We start from the raw sequence: 21,925 nt of genomic DNA, 5'->3' as shown, positions 1-21,925 counted from the left end.
AACAATAAAGAAGGCTTGGAAGGAAATCTGTGAAATTTCTGAGAATTGGATCTTTCAATATCACTGTGCCCAGTTGCCTAATTGCAAGGCAAGTGTTACAGGGCAGTGAGGTTGAAAAGGGCATTGACTGTCTGTCACCAATGGTTATTTTCCTTGGCAGGAGATGTGTGTGTGTGTGTGTGTGTGTGTGTGTGTGTGTGTGTGTGTGTACCGTCTGGGGTGGGGAACATGAGGATAGAAGGTGTGAACCACTGAGTTTGCACTACAATGTATACCTTTTCCAAATAGGATCTTATGATAAATGAAGATCAATCTATAGATGACCACTTGATTTGGTGGGTAGCTAATGTGCTACATTTATTTCACAGTTTCACATATTTATAGTTTCCTTCAGATAATGTTTAAATGGGGTTTCAAAGAAGATATTTCCTTGTAAACCTTTTTTAAAAAATCACAAATATAATTGAACCATACAACTACATTCCGTCCATGTCAGTGACCCCATTCCTATTAGAGACATTTTGTTAAAAGTTCAGGCGATCAAGCCCATAGAACAGTGATGGCGAACCTTTTGAGCTCGGCATGTCAGCATTTTGAAAAACCCTAACTTAACTCTGGTGCCGTGTCACATACAGAAATTTTTTGATACTTGCAACCATAGTAAAACAAAGACTTACATTTTTGATATTTATTTTATATATTTAAATGCCATTTAACAAAGAAAAATCAACCAAAAAAATGAGTTCGCGTGTCACCTCTGACACGCGTGTCATAGGTTCGCCATCACTGCCATAGAAGCTAAATTGTGAGAACAGCATCATCTTGGGGAAAAGAATGAGAGCCTGTGGTATAGGGGGTTATAGAAGCAAGATGAGCTTCCAAAATCATGTTTATTTCCAAAAGGAGGGGTGAAGGCACACATTCATTAGAAAAGGAAGTTAAAGAACTAAAGATGGCAAGATTCTTTAAAACGACTGAGACTGAACTGGAAGCCTTGATGACGGCACACTCGCACATTGCCACGCGTGCTGTGGGCTGAACTTGGCCATGGAGCAGGAAGAGATGCGCGCTGTGCTTCTTGTTTTAGGGTGAGAATGGCTGGACTTGGAAAGGACGGCTCACCTGCAGCCTGAACATAGGTTCTGTAACAAGTTCCACTGCTCCTCAGAAAGTTCAGGACCCAGGGCCAACATTCTCCTGCTCTTGCCGTCCAGCTCGAAGGCTCAGGGAAGTGAGCGTGGCCACGCTGGCTAGTGCTAACCTACGTGTTTCTGGGAAATGCAGTTCAGTATCGAGCAAGCATCATTCCTGGTCATTAGAGCTTGAGGATGCAAGCTCCTCCTGGAAGGACGCAGGGGTCTGCTGCTGGGAAAGAGCAGCAGATAGAAATAGACTCCACACTGCAAGTCTTCACCGCAACAGTCCACACGAAGACTCCAGAATCACTAAAAAACACACAAACACCAAACAGCCTCCCTTCCCATCCCTGATATGGGGAAAGGGCTCCAGCAATGTTGAGGGTTGGCGTGTGTATAATGATAAAGGGATAAGGCATGTCAAGTGGGGAAGAAAGCCCCAGAGCCCTTCCAGTTTGGGGAAGCCATTGTATCTTAGAAACAAGGGGTTTATGTGTGAAATTATTGATCCACTAAATTTTTCTTCACTTACATCTGACTTTTCAGTGGTAGGACTTATTGGAATTTGGGGACAATTCTGTTGTGGTATTAAATACAGTATTAAAAACTCATCTTGGTGTTGAGTTAATACAGTGACTTTCAGTAAATTGACTTAGGCCCACATTTCATTTGAATCAAAAACAAAAAAAACTAGAAAATGTTGCTCCCTAAATAGGCAACAATGCGTTTTATAAGCACTACGGAGATTTAATAAATGGCATGTATGATTAACTCAGAAACAACCCCTGCCACTTGAGGGTTACTCAGTACATGGAATGGCCTCCCTCTCATATTTTTCATATGAGGTAAATGCAGGCCAGGGAGCCACTGAGCAGGCAGCCAACCCTGAGTACTGCTTGTAATCTTGGCTCCATGGGGATGTCTTTTGTAAAGATAAAAAAGGAATGGGTTGATATTTCTATTACAAGACTCTGTAATGCTGGAACATCTACAAGCTTAAATAATGGTTGGGGGGTCCATTCTTTGATAATAAATGCTAAATTGTTACGTTAGTTATTTTTAGCACCATTGGGTTAGGGTGCACACTTGGCTTAGAATACCATTTATATCATTATTTCCTTCCGTTGAAGGAAAATTTTTAATGTCCTCTTAAAAATACATATAATATGCCCAGTAAAATACATTGGCCAGCATAAAAATCAAAGGAAACAGTAGTTTGGAATATCGATCCACATTACTGGGGTTTTGAATTGTGAAATAATCAACAATCCTTCCCATCTTATCTCGGAAGACAAACTTGAACTTGTCACTGGTTTTCATAGTCAAGTTGCTGTAGTCGACGTTATCACCGGAAATTTCAATGGTGGCAAAGCTGATCTTCCGTTTAAAGCTGGAGATGGAGCTGTTGATGATGTTAGTAATATTGACTTCTTCCACCTCCTTCGGCATCCCCTAGTTCATAGACAATGCAGTTAGCTGGAAGGCTGGAGTCAGCAAAATAAATACGTGGGTATTTATATACTTGGAGGCCTATGTATTGCATAATTAGGTTTAATAGAGAGTGACATTGAGTGCATCGGAAATTGGCTGGTAAGCCAGACTTAGCAGTCCTGTTGTCCTGCTTGTAGGCACTGATCCCTTGTCCTTAGCTTGTGTAATGGGAAGAATAACCATTGTTCACCCTAGCTATGTAGAGCTGTGTGCTAAATGCCAAGTTCACAGCTTTGAAGTTAGCTGGCCTGGGTTCAAATTCCATTCTGTCTCTCACTCCTATGACATTTTAGTCACCAAAATCCCTTAAAAATTTTATTTCCTTGCCTGCAAAATGGTGATGATATTAATACCTACCTCATGAGTCTGATTGGAAGATTAAATGGTATGAATTATGTAAACATTTAGGTGTTTGAGGGATTTCATTCTGTTTCAGGGAGGGGGAAGTAATTGATTATGAGAAATAATAGAAATCAGCCCTGTCTTGAGGTCTCGCCACAAACAGAAATAGTGATGCTCCTTGAAATTCCAGGGAATTGCCATTCGCCAACATGTTGGGGCGACATAGGATGTGAGGAGCGTAGTGACGTCAGAGAGAACCGAGTATAGATCCTTGGCCAGGCCCCTTACTAGATGTGGAGTCTTAGATGAGTTATCTCATTTCTCTGAGTGGTAGGTCCCTAAACAGTAAAATCAGGATGATAATGGTACCCATCGATGGGTTGTTGATGGACTATGGGAGGTTGGTAAGCTGACTGGCACACAGCAAGTACACTGGAGTGAAGTTACTGTTAGACACATGGCAAGATAAGGGCTTTCTGGTTCTTCAGTGATGGATCTCGGTCTTTCTCCAATTCCCTTTTTGGCAGTCTACCAAATTCAGAATTTTTTGGTAATTAACCATTGTCTCCTTAAGGAAGAAAATACGTGAAATACATGTCTACCTTGGCTGGCACATATGATCATTTGCCTTTGTCACTTGGATGCATGACTATGTGAAACATTGTTCACAATAGTCGGACGCAAGGGAAAAGACACCTGGGTATTCGGGCTCTGCCGATTCTTCATTTCCTCATCATTGGACCCTGTGGAGTCCTGGCACTCTGCTAAAGGTGGCACTTCTTCTGTATTAGATATCTATCCCTTTAAAACATTTTTTTTTTTTTTTTTGCTTTTTAGCATGAGCTTTCATATGCCAATGTCTATCCACTTGGGTTTCCAAAGAATCCCAGGGTTCCGTGGGCCTGGAGAGGATGATGACTAAGAGCATGGCCTGTTGCCCACTGCAAGTGGGAATAACAGATAAGGTCGGCCTTGGGAGCCAAGGAGAATTAGGTTCAAATCCAACCTCTGTATCTTACTACCTGTGTCCCTTGGGAAAAGTCCCTTCCCCGTCCCCTACCTCAGATTCCACAAGTATAAAAATGAAAAGGGCCTTACTGGGTTGCTATGAGCATTTTAAAGGATATAATACTTGCAAAGGGCTTGGTACTGTGCCTGGGTCCCTTCCCCGTCCCCTACCTCAGATTCCACAAGTATAAAAATGAAAAGGGCCTTACTGGGTTGCTATGAGCATTTTAAAGGATATAATACTTGCAAAGGGCTTGGTACTGTGCCTGGCACATGTGAGTGCTCCATAGATAATAGCCATTATTATTCTGAGAGCTGGACCATATTTCCAATTAGCAGAAAGCTATGCTAATCAAGAAATTTACCACAATTTGATTTTTTCAGTAAACCATTGTTTGTATAATTTAAGAAAACAAGAATTCACCAAAGAATTAAATAGTAAATACAGATTAATCTGAAACTTATAAGTAGCTGATCACATTTGGTTTAATATTGGTGTTTTGTTTTTTTGTGTGGATGCTTGTTCTTGTAGGTGTGACTTTATGTTGCCTACAGATAACAGTTACTTACTGCTGGAAAATTAAATGTATTAATATCTCACTGCATTGGGTAAAAAGAACAATCCTTTTCAAAAGGCATCATGACTTCCAGAAGCTCCTACCTGAACAAGATGAGAGTCATTGGAGCAAAGTGAGTTATGGAGGATGGGCTGGGGGTGGCGGGGTGGGGGGGAAGGGGGGAGGGAGGGAGTAACCAAGTCCAGGCCATCTCTACCGACCAGCCCATGGCACAAGTGATGAATCATATGTAGGGCTCTCAAAATTCTTACCCTATCTTTGGCCGCCATCTGCTGTAAGGAGCTGTAGTGGGCAACTGCGTATTCCAGGAGGGCCCCAAACACGAAGCTAAAGCAGATCCCCAGGTACACGTCGATGGCCTTGATGAAGCAGTTGGTGTTGGGAAGGGAGGTGCGGGACCCGATCATCAGTGTGGTCATTGACAATACGGTGGTCACTCCTGGGAAAACAGGCAGGCAATGTTCCCACGCCAGTGGCCAGGGGACCTACCACCGTTACCTGGGAGACTGTCTCCGTTCAGGACTTGGCAAGGTGGGCACAGGACCCAGAAATGGAACAGAGCGCATTTGGGAGACTCTGTGGCCTTCTGGAACGGGGTTGAATTGTCCGTTTTGTACAGATATGAGCGATGGTTTTGTTTTTTTTTAAATGTTTCACCTTCTGTCTTCTCATTAGAGGAGGTTGGTCAGTATGCAAAGTAATTGGCAACAGGCCATCTAATCACAACATCCCCTTACCTGTCACTACAAAATTAAGTTTAAAAATGTACTACTAGAGTAGTCTCTCTGTCTCGCTCTCTACTTCTTTCTCTCTACTTTGCTCAGAGAACCAACTCCTGGAACTGCCCTGTGACTGTCAATGAAAACAGTGGCAGAAGGAGAGGAGGAGGGGAAGGGCCTAGTAAGCCAGCTCTTAGACGTCTCGGGTTCGAGCTGCTCACCGATGCAGGTTCTTGCAGGCACGGAATCGAGGGAGATCCAAAACGAAACCCAGGACAACACCACGAGGAAAGTGGAAGGAACGTAGGTTTCCAAGATGAAGTACAGGACATTCCTCCGGAGCTCAAATTGCAAGACCAGCCGCGTATAATTTCCTGAGAGGGTAAGCAAGGGGCAGGAGGTCACGTCTGCTCTCAGGGCAGTGGTTTCCCCGCGGGACGTTTAACTTTGCTGTGTGGACAGTAAGCCCTCTGCTATCCACCACACCTAGTGGATCGTTTACACGAAAGGAAATGCTGTTGTCAAGTGGGATTTACAGGGGTGCTGATGCCCTCCCCCCATCCTCTTCCTGTGCCTTTCTCTGTCATATTATCCCCGCAGCACGTAACTCTGGTGTCCTTGTCACCTACCTCGCCAGACTGTGGGCTCCTTGGGGACTGTTCAGTCCTGGGTGTGGCGCAGGTAGAGGTACCAATTCCAAGCCCCACGGCCCCGCCACCCTGCAGAGGGGCTCCCAGGCCCCGAAAGGGTGAAGTGGAGAAGGGATCCTATTTCGGACCCAGTTCTTTTGCTTTTGTACGCTTTGTCCCACGAGCTACCTGTCTCCTGCTGCGACCTGGTGACGAGGGTGAAGTACCGCTGGATGGTGTACTGCGCCAGCCGCAGGTTCTCCAGGCCCCGCACAGAGTCGTTGCCGCGCAGCCAGCGGAACTCCACGTCGCTGCCGTCGTAGCCCCCTGGCGAGGAGCAGAGCCCTGGTCAGTGCAAGAAGGTGGCGACCGAACTGGACCGGGCAACGCTACGCTACGGAGACCGCGGGAGCTCGTCAGGATGGCGCCAAGTCCAGGGATGAGTTCGGGTAACACGCGGCACCGTTTCTCACCTGTAACTGCAGCGTCTACTCGGGATGAGATGACCTGTGAGCGCTCCGCCTTCCACTGAGAACCGGCTCAGCGCTAAGCACAGAACTCATTATTTCAGTACTTACTGGACACGTGTGAACACACAAGGTCTATGCTGGGTAGAGCCTTCCAGGACAGGCTGACACCCCCCACAGCATTCCTGGGGACTTGAACTCAGTCTGTTCCTATTTCCACGTGGGCAAAAAATGCAACACACAGCAACCCCGCTGTGGGCCACTTTACTGATGTCAATAAACATAGGCACTTGAGAAATCTCAGAGCAGTTCGACTAACTGAGTTGATAATAGTAGTAATAGCTGCCTTTTATGAAACATTTATGTTCTTACAAACTTGCATGGTAGATATTTCTATTTTTCTTCATTTTTTCAGATTAACTTTTTAAAAAAACTTTCAATTACAGTTGACATTCAGTGCTATATTAGTTTCCGGTGTATGGCGTAGTGGTTAGCTATTTATATAACTTATGAAGTGATCCCCCAAAAGTTTAGTACCTGCTTGGCACTATATGTAGTTATTACAATATTATTGTCTATTCCCTATGCTATACTTTTTTACATTTTCTGAGATTGGGATGGATCTTATGGTTGAGAGATATATATTATACTAGAGGCACGATGCATGAAATTCGTGCAAGGGGTTTGGCCCTCTCAGCCCCGGCTGCCTCGGCCCTCGCAGCTCCAGCTTCGTACTGAAGGTCGTCTGGACGGTCATTCTGCTGTTCAGTCTAATTAGCATATTAGCTATTTATTATATAGGATAGGATTACATGTTTTGCCATTTGACCTAGTATTCACACCTAAGTATCTGCCAAGAGAAACCAAGTCAAGTCCACAAGACAACTGTACACAAGTGTCCACGGCAGCATTACTCATCACAGCTAGGAGGTGGAGCAGGCCAGAGGGCCTCCCACTGCTTGTATGCGTTTGTATGGAATCACAAGGAATAAAGCAGTAAAAGGGATGCAGTACTGATTCACACGCTGACACCTCAGAAACATTATGCTAAGCGAAAGGAGTCAGATGCAAAAGACCGCCTAGTGTGCTGATCCAATTTATGTGAAATATCCCTCACAGGCAAATTCAGAGACGGAAAGTAGATTAGTGGTAGCCTGGGGGCTGGCGGTGGCAATGAAAGTGCCGGTAAGTGGGCACAAGCGGTCTCTGTAGGTGACGGAAATGTTCTCACAACAAAATGTTGCAGTGGTCGCACAGCTTGGCAAACTTACCAAACATCTTTGAGTTGTACACTTAAAATGGGTGAATCGTATGGTATGCAAATCTACCCCAATTAAGCTGTTAACCAATAGCTCTTGAGTCAGATACTATTGTTTTTCCCACTTCACTCATGAGGAAACTGAGGTCCAGAGATGTCATTCTACTTACCCAAAGGCACATAGCCAGTGATGGGAAAAGCCCAGCGATTCTGGTCTTCTCCCCAGGCCTCTGTTTTCCCAGGCTACTGGGAATGGGATGCCAGTGCTGGAGCTAGCAGTTTGGGGACTCGTAGCTACAGCATCCACTGTTTAGAAGCATCTATCTCCCCTCCAAGGGCAAGGAAGAAGTCATGAGCTCTTAGAGCAGTGGTTCTCAACCTTCTGGCCCTTTAAATATAGTTCCTCATGTTGTGACCCAACCATAAAATTATTTTTGTGGCTACTTCATAACTGTAATGTTGCTACTGTTATGAATCGTCATGTAAATCTCTGATATGCAGGATGGTCTTAGGCCACCCCTGTGAAAGGGTCGTTCGACCGCCAAAGGGGTCGTGACCCACAGGTTGAGAACCGCTGTCTTAGAGGATTTCCAGGTAGAAATTGTCTGTGGACTTTCCTATAGAAACACCTCCAAATTTACTGAAGGGAGCTGACCAAATAGGCCTAGGATCCCAAAGAAATAAAAAGAAAATGATCTAGCCGAAACCGGTTTGGCTCAGTGGATAGAGTGTCGGCCTGCGGACTGAGGGGTCCCAGGTTCGATTCCGGTCAAGGGCATGTACCTGGGTTGCGGGCGCATCCCCAGTGGGGGATGTGCAGGAGGCGGCTGATCGATGTTTCTCTCTCATCGATGTTTCTGACTCTCTATCTCTATCCCTTCCTCTCTGTAAAAAATCAATAAAATATATTTAAAAAAAAAAAAAAAGAAAAAGAAAATGATCTAAAAAAGTGAGTCATACCAACTTGGACAGTTTGCTTTGTGGGATGGCATCAATTCTTTTTTAGGGATCGCGTTCGGGACAAAACCCTGGGTGAGGTTTCTGTACCCAAATAACTGCTAAAAAACACTCAATTCCCTCTGCTCATGGGGATGCAGAGAGCTGTGCAAGCAGAGAACTGAAGTTTCCGGGGAACTCCCACTGTTGGGATTTGAGATGAGAACAGCCACACATGGAGGGCAATTACTTTTGCCATGGAGGGCGGAAAAGGATTTCCCATCTTGATAACCTCAAGTTCTAGTCTGCCCCCAAACAGCTGTATTGTTCCAAGAAAGCTATGCACACATTTAATCAATAAGGTAATTAATCTGCCGGTCTGAGTCTTTAATTAAATGCCTGCCTCTGAAAAATGACTGTTGCCTTATAATGGCCGTGTTCTTAGATGTTGGCCACTTGTGTCCTCGTGTAGGAAGTGCCTGCTGGTCTCCAGTGTGACTAGGGCTTTTCCTCCTCAGACAAGCCACACCTTGATGCCTGAATGACTCCTATCTCTGGCACTGTTTTCCCAGGACACCCATCACAGGGACCACTCCCCAAGTTTGGTGGGCATTTCAGAGAAGTTCACCAGGAAACAATGGCGATTACTCATCAACACCATTTGAGGCACATCAACGCAGAGCAGTTGTTTGTTTTTCATCATGAGCAGGTCCCCAGCCTGCAGTTTAGTTAGATGCTCATGTACTGGCATCACTGCATTAAGCTTTATATATGTCAAACAATTTCTTTTAGAAGTTGAAAGAAGTTGTATGATCAATGTCAGGATTGCTTTGTATATCTGTCATTTCTAATCTCTGCTGTGTCCTTTCTGGCTTCCATGCCTTCGCTGATTCTGAGTCCCCTTCTTAGTCCTACTGACCTCCATTTCCTTGGCTGTCTTGTCCACTGTTAGGTGGAACTATTCTCTTTCAATGCACAATTGTCCTCCCCAAAATATGTAATTTTGGGAGGTTTGGCTTTGAGCAGTCTCCAAATCTCTCTGGACGTGCAGTCAGAAGGGCCAAATCTGGTATAATTAACATCAAGAAAAGAAAGGCCACTGTGTACAGAACACTCTTTGTGAACACACAGATCTGAGTCACTGAGGAAATCAGCTCCGGGGGCCTGCGGGACATATACTCACAGCTTTCCAGTTGCAACTGGCATGTCTGTGTGTCCATGGGGTATTTAGACAGGTCCATGTTACACGCCACAGTCGTCGTGATTCTAGGAAAGGAAGAACAGGTTCAGAACAGTGTTATGAGGATGCATTCCTTCTAAGGGCGCTCCATGAAGACTTTCGTGTCGAGTCTACAGTGAGCGTGTGACTTGGACCCTGCGTTCTAAGCCTTCCTGCGGTTCTCTGTGCTAAGCAACGCCTGTGAGGCTCGGTTACCGCTGGGGTCCAGAAGGGAGGAAGAAGTTGGAATGATGGCAATCCAGAGGCAAACGTGCAACAACATTGCAGAACAGAACCACTCATTGGCTTGTTTGAGATGCTTTTGCATCCAGTTATTAAATTTCATCTTCACGACAAACCGGGAGAAGCTAGAACAGAGATCACTGTCTCACTACTGTCACCATTTGACAACAGGCTCGGGGGCTCACTCAGGCGCACACAGCTCTTCGAGGCAGAGCTGGGGCTGGAGCCCGCTGAGAAGGCTGTCCAGTTCTCGAGGTCCCTCCCTGCTGGAGGGACCAGCGTGCAGAGGAAGTGGAGGCTTCCCAGGGCACCAGGCACTGTGGCTCTTAAGGACCAACCAACAGAGACGTGCAATGAAACATCGGCTAAGCCCTCCCAGTGGAGAGTCCATTGGCAGACCTTCACCTTCCTTTTCCTTCAGTGTCACACATTTTTATTAAGCGCCTTTATTTATTAAGCACTGAGCTGGGTGCTTGGGAAAGTGGAATGATGACCGCATGGTGCCCACTCCATTAAGGGAGAGAGACTAGCAACAGCTGCGATGCACCGACCACGAGCCAGTCCCTGGGCTCACGGCTTTGTGTGCGGCTTCTCTTTGCATGTCTACAGCGGCTTTATAAGCTGGGACCATGATCATTTCTCTCCTGCGGCTGAGAAACTGGGGCTCAGAGAGTCAACTTGCCTTAAGCTTCCAGAGCAGGACCGATTTCCCGCAAATCTGTCTGACTCTAGAGTCAGGCTATGAACCATCACCCATTATTGGTAACCCTTGTGCATGACAGATGTGCTATGTGCTATGATACAGACACATGTGCACACTTGCACGTGCACACACATCTGTGGGAACACAGGGAAGGGGGACATTGGTAGGCATTAACGTTGGAGGTGAGGGTCTTCAAAGGAGAGGTCTCATTAGGCTTCTTTTTAAAAATTTTTCTTATTGATTTTTGAAAATATATATTTTTATTGATTTCAGAGAGGAAGGGAGAGGGAGAGAGAGATAGAAACATCAATGGTGAGAGAGAATCATTGAGCAGCTGCCTCCTGCTCACCCCACACTGGGATCGAGCCTGCCATCTGGGCATGTGCCCTGACTGGGAATCGAATGGTAACCTCCTGGTTCGTCAGTCTATACTCAACCACTGAGCCATGCCAGCTTGGATTTCTTATTGATTTTTAGAGAGAGAGAGAGAGGAAGAGGGGGAGAGAGAAACATCGATTTGCTGTTCTCCTTAATTATGTGCTCATTGGTTGACCGGGGATTGAACCCGCAGCCTTGGCATATTGGGGATGATGCTCTAACCAACTGAGCCACCTGGCCAGAGCTCATTAGGCCTCTTGAAAGAGGAGTTGGGGTTTTGGCTGATCTTGGCAAAAGTCAGTGCAGCCGAGGAGGATGAGATGAATAACCCAGAAATTCATTTTCTTGGTTAGCTCAGTCTTCGTTTTACAGCTCCAGCCTCTTTTGGGGGGTGTTTGGCTCCTGGCCTTCTCCCTGAGGCCTCTGGGAGTATTGGGTTTGCATGAGCAGTGATGAGCCACCGTCCACCGCCCGCCCGCATGGATGACCTCATGCAGCACTCCGGAGCACCTTCGTGGTTTAGCCAACTAGTGGCTTCATGAGCAATCGGTTGGGAGACTCTTTTGGCCTCAGGGATTGGGGAAGGGACATAGGGAAGCTCATGGTCTCAGTGGCAGAGGCCTAGGGGCCCCGCAACTGGATTCTCGGTGCAAAGACGACTGGGACACGCGGAGATGCATCCTGGAGCTACCCCATCCCCACAGCCCCAGGAAAGGAAAGGCCTTGGTATGGCCGCCAGTTTGCTCTTGCCGTCCCCCTACCTCCTTCCCTTGCTAACTTCCTTTTGCTCTTTAGGGCTCGGCTCACCCCAAACCACGCACCTACTCCCCAGCCTGGGCCCCCATGCCCTGGGCTCCCTGTGCTCCTGTGTCTGTCAGGACAATGTCTCCTCCCTCTGTCTCTTCAGAGTCCAGCCTGGGCCTGGCACACAGCCGCTGCTCAGCAGATGCAGTGGAGCCACCCTGAACGGAGGGCGGCCCTTCTGGCTTCGGGGCGAGGATGGACGAGGGCAGGAGCGTGGGGAGGGGCCTCAGCATGGCTGTTGGAGTGCCGTCCCGGGGTCTCAAGATGAACCTATGCCCTTTCTGGCACTGGCTTCCCCTCCCAGCCCCAGGTCGCGGTGCCCACTCACCTGAGGGCGTACAGGACAGTGCCGTTGGAGAAGAGGCGGATGAGCCTGTTTCCCACGGTGACCTCATGGAGGAAGGACTTCTTGGACTCCACAATGTACGTGTCCGGCACCCAGAGGAACTCCACGAGGCGCGCGTCCAGGGTGACACTCTTGTTGCCTTCGAACACCAGCCGCTGGTCCGTCCAGCGCTGTCTGAGGTAGATGGTGGCCGTGTAGTCCTGGGGGGAGGGCGGTTAGGAATGCGTGATGAGAGAAAGATTCCGAAATCGGAAGGGGTCAAGTCTTACTCCCCTCCCCACCTCCCTGTGGGTCAAGTACATAGGTCTACTGTGGTAGACACTGGTGAGTACAGTTTGCTTGGGGCCGTGGCCTGTGGCCGTAAGAGAATGAAGCACTTTATTCTAGGTGGTAACTCTAGAATGGGAACCCCGATTCTTATCCCGCACTAAATGCACCCACTCCACTCCCTCGATTCTCCCCTCCTGGCCTTTGAGTCCACTTTCCTCCGATACTCGTTAGATCTGTTTCACAAGAATCTTCCAGAGTCTGAGTTTCAGGGTCAGTCCCCATCTATGTCAGTCTGTTCTGTTTTCACGTCTCCCCTTAAACACAAGGAGGGGGACCCCTTGGTGGCAGACGGAGGGGCCTCACTTACCATGTTACTCTCTGAAATACTGTAAATACTAGCGATGTCCAGAGTCAGGGCTATCTGAACGGGTTCTCCTAAGATTGAAGAGAAAACCAGAAAGACTTACACAGAAACACTAACAGAAGGCTTCCTAACATTACATTAGCATATGTATATATATTTTGCTAGTCCTCCCCCAAGGATATTTTTCCACTGATCTTTAGAGAGTGTGGGAGAGGGAGAGACAGAGAGAGAGAGAGAAACATTGATCTGAGAGAAACACATTGGTTGCCTGCCACACTCACCCCGACCATTAACTGAGGTCTGTGCCCTTGACTGGAATTGAACCTGGGACCCTTGCAGTACACAGGCCGATGCTTTCTCCACTGAGCCACACTGGCCAAGACTATATTTTAAATTAGAAAGTTACAAAAGTAACACTTGACTGTTGGAAAATCTAAAATGCTTTAGAACAGTGATTGTCAATTGGTGTGCCACAAGAAGTTTTAAAACATGCAATACCTGACTATTCAGTAAGGGGCACTGACCTCTCTTCCCTTAGATTGTCCAAAAAAAAAAAAAAAAAAAAAAGTACAACAGCCAACACAACAATAGTCATCTAGTGTGAACGAATCAAAATTATACCTAATTTTTTTTTGTTATTTTGGCAAAAAATATATTTTTGGTGTGCTGCAGAATTTTGTAATTAGTTTATAGGTGCCATGAGATGAAAAAGGTTGAAAATCGCTGCTCTAGAAGTAGATAAAATACCAATTAATTTCTATCCTCCCCTCTCAGGAGAAAACTTCGTGTGGACTGTGCCTCCCTCTGTATGAGAGAAATGCACAAATATATAGTTGGCTTAATATAAGGGAGACCACACTATACTCATTAGTGCGTATTTTAAAGGCTGGAGTGGTGCTTGCTATTTTGTATTTGGAGGACTTTTCCTACGGTGCTTGCAAGGGACTAATTGCTTAGAAAAAGATAAGTGAGATCAGGGGATTGGGGCATGGATAGCTTTCCCCCCTTCAACTAAGCAACTCTACCACAAGATGGCATTCAAGACTGCTCATGGTACTTCTCCCCCTCTCCCCCTTCCTTTGCTCCTCAGGAACCCTAAACTAGTCAGAATCCCAGAACCTTCCCCACTTGGGCCAAACCCCTGAGAGGCCCAGGCCTAGCTCCTGAGCCCAAGGCCAGGCCAGGGGAGTTTCCTCCTCAGCCTGGAGTGTGCGAGGAAGGCCCAGGAGTCAGAAAGCGGTGAGTTTGACCTCAGCTTGGTGACCTGGGAAAAGTTACCAAATCCGTCAGAGCTGCACTTTTCTCACCTGTAAGTGGGGGTTGCACCAGGAACACCACAGGGTCATGAAAGGGCTGAGATGAGGCATGTGATGGCTTCTTTGCAAGGCGGGGACAAGAGGAATTGCACCTCAAATGCATGCCCAGCTGGGTGTGCAGAAGGGACTCAAAAATAGTTACCTGCTCAGGCTCCCAGCATGGTGTCTGTCATGTAATAATAGGTGCCCAGTCAATGGCATTCCCACCCGCCCCCCCTTCCGTAATCCCAGCTAATTCTAAAAAAGGAACAAGTGTACGGACCAGGTTAATAGCTGCACTAGTATTTCCTTGCAATAAGTAACGGGGTGACTCCGGGGACTGTGACAATGCAGGACCAGGAGGAGGAGAGGTGCAATTCCAGGGATGCTTTAAACACATCTGATCAGTGGGGATCACACAAAGCGACCAAAGTTTTCATCGGAGGAACCCAAGCCACAGAATGCAGGTAGGAATTTGGAAATGGAGTTTTAGAGCCGATGCAATTAAAAAATAATGAAGTTAATAATACTTATTCTTAATACTTGCTAGAAAAGGGGAGATCTTTGGGGACAGACCCTGGAAGGGGCTGAAGGAGTGTGATGCTAGGTGGCTTTCTACCCCTCAAAGCAGCATGGTGCAGCGCCAGGAAGAGACACTCGGAGTCAGAGTGTTCGGATCCCATGCCGGCCACTTCGTAGCTGTGTGACCTTGAGCAAATTGCTAAACCTCTCTGTGCTACAGTTTCTCACCTATAAAATAGAGCTACGTGTGCCCACCAGCAAGGGTTGGGCTGGGAAGGTTACGGATCTGTTTTAAGTGCCTGGAACCCAGTGGCCAGTTGTGTCAGTGTGAGTTGCCTTCCCCGAGGCACATGGAAAACGGGGAAACACACAAGAGCTCCGGCCCCACTGCGGTTTTTATTTAGTTTGTTTCTAGACGGTCTAGTCCAGGCCTGGCCTCAGTTGGTGCTTCTGTGGGCCAGGGCTTGCTTGCTTTCCCTTGTCTTACGAAACAAACTGTGCCACCAGAGGGCAGCTCTCTCCTAGGAAAGAGGTCAGAGCCAGTTTCTGGGCAGTGCTCACGAGGGCCTGCTTGCAAACGGGTGCTCTGTCCAGCTCAGTCCTGGAAAAATCCTCTGCAGGTCCTGTGTCTTAAAGACCTTGGGATTTTAGAACCTGATGGACAGACATTACAGAGAACAATGACCCTGCTAAGGACCCCAGGCTTCCACGGGAATGTAGGATCCTTAAGGAGCCGAAGTGCCACAGGCACAGAAAAGGGGCTGGGGGTGTGCTTTTCGGCTGAGCATTTCCACCCGAGGAGGGCCTGGGTGCAGAATGGGCACCTTCCCCAAGGACCCGACATCTTGCTGGCCGGTGAGCGGGCAGCAGGAAGAGCAGGGCCCTGGCCGAACAGCTTCGGGAGGCAGAGAAATGGAGGGGTGGACCTAACTGGCTGTCAGAGTCACCTGCTTGTTGTTAGGGTTCGGCTGGGCCTGGAAAAACCAGGGGAGGTGGGAGCCCCCTGGGTCCCTTCACATAAGGACCTCAGGTCCTGACTGTGTGGCCAGGAACATGGGTCTCAGATCTCTTACTCACGGGGTGGAACTGACCAAGGGCCAGCTGCTGTGCTCTGAAGTCTGTGATGGCATTTGCTCCGAGGCCACCCTTCCCGTGGGCCTGCCCACCAGGGACTGAGCGCCACAGGGGGACTACGGAGGGGCCTCTCCTGGGAGGCACAGGGCTGGGAGACGTCTCTGATGGGAACTTCGGCTCATGGACTCGCTGGTGGCCTCTCCAAGCACATTGGGAAGTCCGCTGCTAAGACACCTCCTCCTCCCTTCCTCTCCCTCCCTCCGTCCTCCGGGGTCAGACCTGTATTGCAATCTGATGACTCCTTTCCCACCCTATATTCCTTCACAGATATTGCCAAATAGTGTCTCATACAGCTCGCCCCCTCTCAGTCCCTGCTTCGCAGGGGACTGGACTAACCCACTCATCCTAGACCCGCCCAGAGAATGTCATCGCCTGACGGGAGGAGCAGGAAGGAACGGGGATTAAAATAGACTGCGCCCCGATGATTGGCAGGTACCGTGCTCCGTGTGTACACCCTTCACCTCATTCAGTCCTCCCTGGCAGGTGCCTGACATGTCTGCAACCTGACAGGTTGCAGAAAGGAAAACTGAGGCTCAGGAAGCGAAGGTGCTTGCCACGCAGTAGAGCCAGGAGCCAAACCCAGGTTTGTTTAAGTCCAAGGCTCTGTCTACTACTTTTTGCACTGTGCGGCGAGGCGAGAGACCACCTTGGTCCGGTCTCGCATTTTTATAAAGAGAGCGAGGCCTGGGCAGAGCTGTGCAGGTGGTCTCATGACCCCCCTGCTGCCTCATTCTTCCAACAAATATTTACAACGTCCTCTATGTCAAGCCCGGAGCTGCTGTGGGGTTAGGGAGGTAAATAAGGCAAGACTCGCCCAGGGGCTGCAGCCCAGAGCTGAGACAGGCATAAACCCAGCGACAGTGACAGCATCACCAGGCAATGGCTATGGTTTGGAGTTATGTTCAAAATAAAGTGTGAAGAAAGGGGATGGTGCCTGGCGGAATCAGGGAAGGCTTCTCAGAGGAGGAGGCCTTTGATCTGAGACCTGAAAGAAAATTGGCATTTTACCAGAGTCGGGTTGGAAGAAGCCTTTCTTGGCAGATAAATGGCTTCAGCAAAGGCATGGAGTCCAGGGAGGTCTCGGAGGTCAGGGAGCATTTGGGGCACACTTGTGTGGAGGGCAGAGCCAGGGGGTGGAATTGGAGGTGCTAAGAAGGGCAGACAGATCGAGGCTGGGCTGGGAAGGGCCTGGTGTGCCATGCAAAGGGTTTTGGGCTTCATGCTGACGAGTGGAGGGCAGCCCTGAGGGGCAGGTGGGAGGCGGAGAGACCAGGTGGGCTAGTCCTGGTGAGCCGTGGCAGATTCCTTGAATAATGACGCCGGAAGTGGGGGCAGAAGGCAGACAGTGAGAGGTTGTCAGGCGGCTCTATAACCTCCCTAGCGAGGAGGAGGATTTCTTTAGGCTGCAGGTGGGGAGACAAAGTGCGGTCTCCAAGGTCGCGTGAAAACTCGTTGTGGCTGCGCTCATCCATCACTGCCAATCCCCCACGGGCCGCAGGTCGGCAAACAGCCAGCCAACCCTCCCGGGCCCTCGTCGGCTCCTGTCCTTTGAATTGATGTTCTGGACAAAAAGGATGACTTACCGCCAAAATTGGGCCTGAGAAACTTGTTATATCCGACAGTGAGGTTCTCAAAGCCGGGCAGGGAGAGCTTGTCGCTTCTGCTGACCTCCCTGGGGAGCCGGCTCCCCTGGACACGCATCCTGGGAAAGAAAGCAGGTTTCGTGCACACGCCTGTTTACATGTGAATAATGTGTACGCCAACCTGAGCTGTGTCTGCATGTACATGTCTGGGCCCATGTTCCAGCTGTGACTTTCCCAGAGAGAAAGCTCTACCTTTCGGCTGCCCACTGGATGTGGCCCTACCCGACTCCATTTTACTGCCCACTTGCCCTGCTGTGGTGATTCGGGGACCTCCGAGTGTCTTCCCAGTGATCACCAGGGCGCTGTCCATTTCGGACACTTGGGGAGCCCGTTCTCCAGGGAGAACCAATGGCAGGCAGTCCTGGGGGGCCAGGGAGCGGCCGCCCCTCCCGCCCCTGCACAGACACAGAGCAGTTCAGGCCAAGGCCACTTGGGGAAGCAGAGCTCACCTTCCGGCCAAGAGGCTCAGGCACAGCCAGGCCAGGTGGAGACTCTGTCTCATGTTGAGGAGCCGCGTGTGCAGAGAGGAGCCCAAGTAGGAATCACCTGGGGAGAGAGGGGGGCAGGTGGGAGGCAGACAGTGCAAAAGGCTCACCCCTTCTCAGCCCAGCTCCCCCCTTCCCCTCAGCCCAGCCTCCCACCCCTTCTCAGCTCAGCCTCCCACCCCCTCTCAGCCCCGCTTCTCCCGCTCCCCGCCCGGTCTCAGCCCAGCCTTCCACCCCCTCTCAGCCCAGCTTCTCCGCCTGGGCATCACCAGTGGCAGCATTTCTCACCAGGTGTGGGGCGCAGCCTCGCTCACACCTTTGGTTACACTTCCTGCTCCCACATGTCCCCAAATGACTCCTTTAGGAGGATCACATTTTAAATCCCACCCGAGGAAAGGCTGAGACCTTGTTCAGAGGTCGGCTCACGGCACCAGAAAGGCAGCTGGCCCAGCCTGTCCTGAGCCGAGACCGTCCTTACCCCGTCCTTGTCCTGACTCTGCCGGGAAGGACACCCTCCCCCCCCCCGCCACTATCCACAACCGATTGTGCCTGGTGTCCCCTTATTTATCTGAGGGTCTGGGCCTGTGAGGCAGGTCACGGACACAGGAAATGAAACCCCGAGGGCCCCCCATGTGCCAGAGAATGAGTGGGGTGCTTCCCACAGACTGTGTCCCCCGCCCTCACAATGGCCTGGTGAGCTGGGCGGTTCCCCCTGTACAGACCACCCCATCTTATTGTGCTTCATAGATGTTTTATTTTTCTCAAATTGAAGGCAAGACCCTCCACCAGGAAAACACGTCTGGCTCACTTTATTGAGATACTAGCACGAATGAGGCGGGCTGGACCCCACTCTGGACATCTCCGAGGCGTGCCTGCCCCGCCGCGAGCAAACAGCTCTGGGAAGGGCACTGCACTAGTGAATGGCAGGGGGAGCTCTGAGTCCAGGGCTGGCTGCCTCCTTTTGGAGCCAGGACACTGGCTGCCTCCTGGGCCTGCTCCTAGGATGCCCTGAGGCCACTGGGCGGTGTGGGCGAGCACCGTGCGTGGCCAGGACTGACCGGTAGGCATGTCCCCGGCCTGGCCTCCTTTGGGAGCTGCTGTCAGATCCCCTCTGAGAGAGCAGCAGGCAGCCTGACGGCTCGGCTCTGTGTTGTGACAGCAGAGTGGGGTTGAGGCGGGGCTCAGGCCTGGTCCCCGAAGGCCCAGGGCAGACCCTCCCCGCTCTGCGGTGACCTCTGTGAACCCAACCACTTCCTACAATCCAGCCTTTCTGGGGCTTAGGGTGTGACTCAGCCACTAACTAAAGAATATTATTTTACTCACAAAACAATGCATGCTTATTGCAGACATAAAACCCAGGCAGAGATGAATAAAGTTAGAAGTGTGAGTCTCCATGCGTCCATGTGTGTTCATGGATTTAACAAATGAGAGTGAGGAAGGCGGGGCTTGTGGGGGCTCAATATTGCTGTGAACCTAAAACTTTCCTAAAAGCTAAAGTCTATGAAACACTGTAAGTCCCTCCCTCACTTCTCTCTAGTCCAGTGATGGCGAACCTTTTGAGCTCGGCGTGTCAGCATTTTGAAAAACCCTAACTTAACTCTGGTGCCGTGTCACATATAGAAACTTTTTTGATGTTTGCGACCATAGTAAAACAAAGACTTATATTTTTGATATTTATTTTATATGTTTAAATGCCATTTAACAAAGAAAAATCAACCAAAAAATGAGTTCACGTGTCACCTCTGACACGCGTGTCATAGGTTGGCCATCACTGCAGTCTAGTGTCACTCCTCCAAGAGAACCACTGGTAGCGGGTATTTTATCTGTGCATACACATGCATATTTAGATACATGTATATTTCTGCATAAAGAAAAAATTAAAAAGTAAAAGAGAGGTGATAGCATGCATTTTTTGCAATTTACTTTTTTCACTTCATAATAACAGCAAACATTTAAAAATTCTTTAATGCGTGTTTGCACTGTGCTAAGAACCGCTCGCACCCTCACAACAAATCTTTTGAGCAGTTACTATACTCTCTTCATTTTCAAGTGAAAAGGCTGAGGCAGCGAGAGGATTACAGACAGTCCCGGGGGTACACAGGAGGTGAGAGGCAACTGAGTCCCGGCAAGCGGACCCCAGCATTTTTACCCCCTGAACCACGACACACGCGCCCTCCCAATGCCATTCACACAGTCCCATGTCAGTCCCGAGCGGTCTGCCTCTCTTTGTCATGGCTGCAAGGAATTTCAGGAGCTCAATATCCCAACATTTATATAGCACATGTCCTAGTTATGCATATTTTCAAATATTTTTATTGTTACAAAACCATATATGTAAGCTCCGATAACTCTGCACGCCGTCATTTTTCTCTACCTCAGCCCTTTCCTCTCACTCATCAAAAATACCAGCTATAGACAACACATTATCAACCCATCAATGATCATATTCAAACCTTTTCCCTTCGGTCCATTCCCCAATCCCTGGCTATCCTGTCCCAGTGTTGCATTAAAGAGGGTCATGGGAGTGACTCCATGCCTTCCTCCACCCATTCATTCCATTGACCAAGGGCTTAACGAGCTCCTCCTATGAATGAGACATCGCCGGAACAGAGCTTTGGATTCAGACACACCTGCGCCATTGAACCTCTCAGAGCCTCGGTTTTCCATCTGACAAATGGGGCGGGGGGAGGCGGGGTATTCAACACACATGAGTTTCCATTCCCCTCTCCCTCTCGTGTCTTCCACGGGGACCTCCGTGATCCCACTGTGACCGAGAGCCCACAGCGCAGGCTGCCACCCAGGGGCCCAGTGTCAGGAGCGTCACTCTCAGGGCACTTAGTTGGGCGCCACCTCAGAAAGGACAGGGTCAGACACAGGACGTCACCGGCTCCCAGGTGGCTGATGGCACCTTTCTCTGGACTGGCTCTGAGAAGCAGAGGCCGCTCCCATGTGTGTGGGTCTCCACTCCCCTCTCCAGAATCTCCCTCCCATGAATGCTGCGACCCCCAAACGTCTCTCTACTCGGCCACTGTTCCCATCATCAGTCGGCATAGACAGAAGCCTTGTCGGGAAGCAGGAGTGACGCCCACGTGAGGCTGGGGTGAGGGAGACGGTATCACCACGGGTCCTCCTTGAGAAGGTCAGACGGTCACCTTGTGCCGTGCGTGCCCCCGCGGGCAGCGCAGACAGGGATGCACCCGCAGCTCAAGTGCCCGACCAGGAGCTGGGATCTAGGCTCTGCCGCCTGCTCTGAGCTGGTGTCACTTCTGCCTGAGGGTTAATTGTCCGCAGTGTGAAGTGGGATAGTCATCAGTAGTTCTTGAGACAACGGGAGGCCTGATATTGGGTCGGTGCTCTGCAAATCCCAGGCCCTGTCCCCTCCCCTCAGTCCCAGCATTGCTTGTATTGGATCTCCTCCCCTCGCCTCCCTCCCAGCACCAAGAGGGCCCAGCCCTTACCAGAGCTGCCGAGGCTGTGTTAGGGCAGGTCCTTCGGGCCTTCAGGCCGGGCTTTCAGGCAGGGCATGGTCTTCTGGGTCCCTGAGGTGCGGCCCATCCTCAGCCCTGACCTCTTGGATGCCCACACACAGACGCTCTCTGATGGAGTGGCTCTCTCTGTGGGAAAGGGAGCTGCAGGACCAGCTAGGCAGGCAGGTGGGCGGGGCCTCCCGCAGCCCCTCCCCTGGGTGGGGCTCTGAGCCAATCCTGGGTGTCTGTGGGAATAGCCCAGCTCCTGTTATGACTGCTGGCTGCCAAGGGGTTGTGCCTCAGCTATGTTCCCAGACCACAGAAGAGAATCTTGAGACCGAAGACCCATGAAAGTCAAATAAAGTGCGTGACCCCACCCACCAGGCCTGGAAGATGGGTCGCAGGTTGGCTGAATTTGGAGGACACCCCTCTATCCTGATACAATGGGATGGGCGTTGGCAGTATATATGGTCTTGGGTGAGCTGATT

General features: G+C 49.6%; 1 protein-coding gene across 1 annotated transcript; it reads right to left on the bottom strand.

Moving 5' to 3' along the window:
- Positions 1-344: 344 nt before the first annotated feature.
- Positions 345-21,564, bottom strand: GABRP (gamma-aminobutyric acid type A receptor subunit pi). The gene is made up of 10 exons (XM_059699168.1): positions 21,429-21,564; positions 17,935-18,031; positions 17,426-17,544; positions 12,895-12,962; positions 12,240-12,457; positions 9,748-9,830; positions 6,093-6,230; positions 5,496-5,648; positions 4,807-4,994; positions 345-2,588 (listed from the first exon to the last, which is right to left on the bottom strand). The coding sequence occupies exons 2-10, from the start codon at positions 17,985-17,987 to the stop codon at positions 2,286-2,288; spliced, it is 1,323 nt and encodes a 440-aa protein (XP_059555151.1). The 5' UTR covers positions 17,988-18,031; positions 21,429-21,564; the 3' UTR covers positions 345-2,285.
- Positions 21,565-21,925: the final 361 nt, after the last annotated feature.

The sequence above is a fragment of the Myotis daubentonii genome, chromosome 5 (assembly GCF_963259705.1).
Source record: "Myotis daubentonii chromosome 5, mMyoDau2.1, whole genome shotgun sequence".
Lineage (NCBI taxonomy): Eukaryota > Metazoa > Chordata > Mammalia > Chiroptera > Vespertilionidae > Myotis > Myotis daubentonii.
The sequence above is the reverse complement of the archived record's forward strand: the minus strand, read 5'-3'. Positions and strand labels throughout refer to the sequence as shown.